Consider the following 5,164-nt stretch of genomic DNA (forward strand, 5'->3'; position numbering starts at 1 on the left):
CTCTTAATTTTTTAATTTTGTCCAAGTGATGTTAATGGTTTTGTTTTGTCTAGTTTTTCTGTTGGAATTATGGTCCAACAAGTCTTTAACATGTTTATATGCAAAGAATAAACTAAGGCATATTTAGAAGATAGAAGAGATCTTCAAATTCTTGATGCTTCACCATTTACATATGGTCAATGGAAGCACACGCGACTTCTTCCACAACCACACTCTGACCATGATAGCCTCGGAAGGGTTTAGGGTTCAGGGTTCAGGGTTCAAGATTTAGGATTATCAGTGAGTGGTCGAGCTCTAGTTGCGACCTGGCAATTGTGTTTGACACAATGTCAACATACTTGTTATGATTAACAACCCTTAATAAATCCAGCTATTGTACAATGTTTTTGTATATTCCAGATCTACCACACATGAAACTTGAATAGTAACCTCAAGTTACTTCAGTAAAATCGATTCCTACATCAAAAAGAATTTACAGTTTTTCTCACAACAAAAAACTACAAACTGACTATAGGTAAACCAACTATGCAGCAGAGCTAGCTATACACTAAACATGCTGAACAAAGTTGTTTATTTTTCCTCTGGTTCTTTAGGTTGGTGAATTGCTTCCAAACACTCTTTAGCTCTATGAACCTTTGACTGAAGGTAAAAGCTTCCATTTTTAGCATTTCGCTCAAACAAGTTATCATATCTCTGCAGAAAGAAGCAAAATTGAGGTCACACGTACACGAATAGCAGCATCCACTACTAAATATCACTGCACTAGACTAACCTGCATGATTTCTTCCCACGATGCATTCTCAGTGACACCGAGAATCTGCCTTGCCTCTGCATCAGTCATGGTTTTACCAGCTCTTTTCATATTCTGTACTGCTTCTTGAGCAACCCCATTCCTAGAGGCATCTGCCATCGTTTGGTAAAAGTAAGTATAAAAATGTAGTATACGCTCGGGATAAGATAATCAGACCACATGACACTCTAAGTGACATAAGCCGGAGTTCTAGAATGAGGAGTAATGATGCGAATGAATCCGTTGATAGACCATTAAAAAATAAATAAATTGATAGACCCATTTTTTTAACACTGATCTACAGTTTCTTGGAATGAAATATTAGAGTCAAGAAGTGCTCACTGCTGATTCCTGTGTTGCTCAGACTCTTCAAAAGTGTCGATGGTTGCGTGTCGGATCCTCCAAAAATAGAGCATTTTTAGAGGATCTGGCACAGTTGCAGCAACATTTTAGGAGAGTCTGAGCAACATAGGCTGATTCATGGTATGTTTAATTAGCAATTGACCATTGCTTACCTCAGGACTTGCACAACGGTCATATATATAAAAACAAGTATGCTGAAATAGCTGTTGAAATGTTTATTCAAACCAAACTCTCCAGATTAGTCACCTATATCAATTGATGGCAAGATGAGAGGAAAAGGTGTAATAAAGTACTTACTAGCCAGTGCCTGACGATATGCTTGAACAAAAGACCGTGCCAATATTGCAGAGCCCATGACAATTATATTAGCAAGGATTCTTGCAGCCTGTAACAAGAAAATGAACTGTTAGAGCAATAGTCAGAATAAGTCTTGTTTGCTTTCACATTTCTACGTGTGCAGTAACCACTAGGTTCAGGAGAGAATACGGAAAAGGAATAGGAACTCATTTCCAAAACTGTGACACTATCCAAGCTTATGCCCCAAAATAATCACTTTCGGTGGGGAATTTGTGTTGGAAACAATAATTTTTATTCAAGCATAATTCTTCTGATTTGTTCTGTTTTGCTGTGTTCTCATTTCCTCCTGGCTTGAGGCAATATGAGACGTGACTAGTATAAATTTTCTTCCACCTATATGTAACAGCCCTGTCGACTAGTATTATTGTCCACTTTGTCTAGGCCCCCCGGGATTAAAACGCATCACTAGGGTCTAAGCCTTGCTTCCTTATATAACCCAACATCTCTCGCCTGTGTTTTACCAATGAGGGATTTGTCTGGTGCCTATCCCGCCTTAGGGACTCAGCATCCTCGCTGAGGTTTGCCCACCATCATCTTAAAGATATGGAATTAGCCTAAACTCACTTGAAGCAGAGGTTTGCCCCTCTGTTACAAGCGAGTGACTTTGACACCATCTGTAACACCCAACCACTACTGATATTATCCGTTTTAGACCTAGGCACGCACGACTTTAAATCGCATCTCTAGGGTCTAAGGTACGCAACATATCTCTCTCCCGTGTTCTATTGATATGAGATTTTCCTGGGTTTCACACTTAGATCAGCATACCACTGTAAGGGAAGAAAGAGCTTCTGTAAGTGATAAAAGAACAAACTCCGAGACAATTGTACAGGGTAGAACTTGAACCTGGAAAATAGACCCAAGACTGAGTCTTTCTCCTTGGCTACGACACAAAACCTACAGTGACTATTGATTACGATTACTTGAACAGTTACTCACATGAGAATAATGCAAGAAATGGAGAAGAGAAAAACAATATTAAATCCATTCCCATCCAATTCTTTTTACCAAAGTAATGCATATATGTAGTGGCATGAAATTTATACGACTGTGTGATGTGCCAATAACCTAGTAACCAGCCATCGTTAAGCTTGAGTAGCATGTCTCTCGACTCATTCCAGATGCTGCTATGGATCTCTAATAATCCATCTTCCCACACACCTCCACAATTTAGAAAAATGAGAAAACCTTAGACAAACCAATAATCCTTTCTCTCCAGGCTAAGTATCAGTTAACATGTCTTTAAGTCTGCTTTACAAGGCAGATCCACCATTTTGGCATTCCTCTCTCTTGCAAGCACATTTTGCATGTATAAAAACATAAAGAGATGTAACAAAAACTCATAAGGCTGTCAAGTTCACATAGGTGAAGAGTTGAAATGAGAAATCCTAATCTAATAAAAAACAATTACCAGGATTAACAGCTATTGAAATGCATTTCTGAGTACATATAAAAGAATGGTATACATAGACTTTGTTGGTCAGACAAAATAACGATTCTGATTATAATTATAAGAAAAACCCAATTGTAATAGGGAGGGGATTAATGTGTTTTACGCAAAATATAACACGAGTAAAAGTTCCGACTTACCATTGTGAAGTTCGGTACAAGATAAACCCAAATCAGGAAACTGGAAATTAACCTACAGCAAGACCAATTGCCAGATCAAAAGCTTGTAACTGTCCTAAAAAGAAACCTATTAGCCATAGAGAATGAATATCAAAATAAGCCAGAATTCAAACATCAAAACTTAAACATGTGTACAGGATGCAAATCATCCATGAGTTTTGAAGATATTGAAGAAACAAAGAAAGCAGCAAACAAAGCAAAATCATGCTGCAAATAAAACAATTAACTTGTCCACTATACACAGCAGAGACAACATAAAAACTAACTTATTCAACTAATGTAAAGGTAGACTTAATCATCCATCCACAATTCGCATCTCATTCCACTTGTCTTCTTTCCCATCCAAATTTCAACACACTATTCAACACAACAAATCACTGTAATCAAATTTCAATGACTTCTCCTTAAATCCAAGAAATAATCATGATAACAAGTAAATCTAGAAGAAGGTGCAGATGACAATAGTCTCGCAAAAAAGTCTATAAGTTACTGAAAATATTGAGGTATTTAATAACGGATTACTCTGAAGGTTACAAAGTGAACTGTTACCATCATATCATATGAGAAAATTTGTTAGTTTATTATCAGATACCTTGTTTAACCCCACCTAATTGTCAGAATTTTCTTTATGATAAACCAAAGAATTTATTCATTAAACATACAGTTGGTAGGAGAAATATGTACAAAGGATTATGAGTGGCTCAACCACAGTTAACTAGAAGTAGTGATTTTCTCTTCACACCAAAGAAGTGAACAAAATGTTACACTTTCTCTATTATGGAACATTATTCTATTTCTTTCATTTCAGACAACCCAAAAGATAAACAATGGTGTAGTTCTCATATTGCCTTCCTCTCTTTGTCAATCCTACATAGCTTCTAGCTTGTATTGTTTCCTCAAATGTCCCTTAAAATGAAACTCAACACACACCCGATGATATTTGTGAAGAATCCGAGCAACATAGCCGACCAGTACTAGAACTACAATGTTCATAATGGGCATTCAAACTCTTGAAATTTTATGTTATGAATTAAGCATTCATCTAGAGGTTTCTCTACACTCGATCGAACTTTAAGGTCACATCTACCATTCTACCTATCCACTTACAACAAGAAACTAAATCTCCATCTACAAATTGCATTACCCAATTGTAAAACCAAACTTTGACGACTTTTGAAGCACACAAATGGAAAATACCTAAATGTGAGGTTTTGAGGCCATACAGAAGATGGGTTTGGGGGTTTCTGTTCTTATTGTATATGGGTTTCATTTCTATTGAAATCTTTTGCTTAATAAACAAAAAAATCTTTTGCTTAATAAACAAAAATCTCAACTAGGGATTAAAAAGTTACAATCCAGAAAAATATATGAATCAACAGCCATGAAAACAACAAAAATTGAGAAATCAACAATGTCAAAATGAACCCAGAAAATTGGGAAAAGCGATTTATACACATCAATCAGTTGAAGATTCAGCCATTGAAGAACATACCTTTGAGCTTTGTTGAAATCGATTGAGAGAAATTTATAATTTGGGCTAAAAGGGAATTAAAATTGTGTAGATTTTTAATTTGGTTGATTTTTTTTTATATATATTTTTTAATTTGGATGAAAATACGGGATACTCAATAAGCGAGAAAATGATCAAAATGGTCCTTGATGTATTGGGGTTGCTTTATTTTGATCCTCAATATATTCTAGGTGATTGAAATAGTCCTTCATGTATTACAAAATGTGTTCAATTTAGTCTTTTACCCTAAACTTAACATTTTACTCCCAAAAACTGTTAAATATAACGGTGGTCATGTATGACAAAATGTGTTCAATTTAGTCTTTTACCCTAAACTTAACATTTTACTCCCAAAAACTGTTAAATATAACGGTGGTCATGTATGACAAAATGTGTTCAATTTAGTCTTTTACCCTAAACTTAACATTTTACTCCCAAAAACTGTTAAATATAACGGTGGTCATGTATGACAAAATGTGTTCAATTTAGTCTTTTACCCTAAACTTAACATTTTA

General features: G+C 35.6%; 1 protein-coding gene across 3 annotated transcripts; it reads right to left on the reverse strand.

Moving 5' to 3' along the window:
• Positions 1-341: 341 nt before the first annotated feature.
• LOC102602972 (mitochondrial import inner membrane translocase subunit tim16-like) lies at positions 342-4,732 on the reverse strand. Of its 3 annotated transcripts, none has more exons than XM_006356971.2 (5): positions 4,632-4,732; positions 3,101-3,189; positions 1,451-1,538; positions 773-903; positions 342-693 (listed from the first exon to the last, which is right to left on the reverse strand). In XM_006356971.2, exons 2-5 carry the CDS (start codon positions 3,101-3,103, stop codon positions 571-573), a joined length of 345 nt encoding a protein of 114 aa, XP_006357033.1. In that variant the 5' UTR covers positions 3,104-3,189; positions 4,632-4,732; the 3' UTR covers positions 342-570. The 3 variants fall into 3 exon arrangements, with proteins under 3 accessions (XP_006357033.1, XP_006357034.1, XP_006357032.1); XM_006356972.2 differs by having other exon boundaries at positions 3,101-3,152; positions 4,632-4,729; XM_006356970.2 differs by having other exon boundaries at positions 3,101-3,206; positions 4,632-4,729.
• Positions 4,733-5,164: the final 432 nt, after the last annotated feature.

Source organism: Solanum tuberosum, unplaced genomic scaffold, assembly GCF_000226075.1.
Source record: "Solanum tuberosum cultivar DM 1-3 516 R44 unplaced genomic scaffold, SolTub_3.0 scf00240, whole genome shotgun sequence".
Classification (NCBI taxonomy): Eukaryota; Viridiplantae; Streptophyta; class Magnoliopsida; order Solanales; family Solanaceae; genus Solanum; species Solanum tuberosum.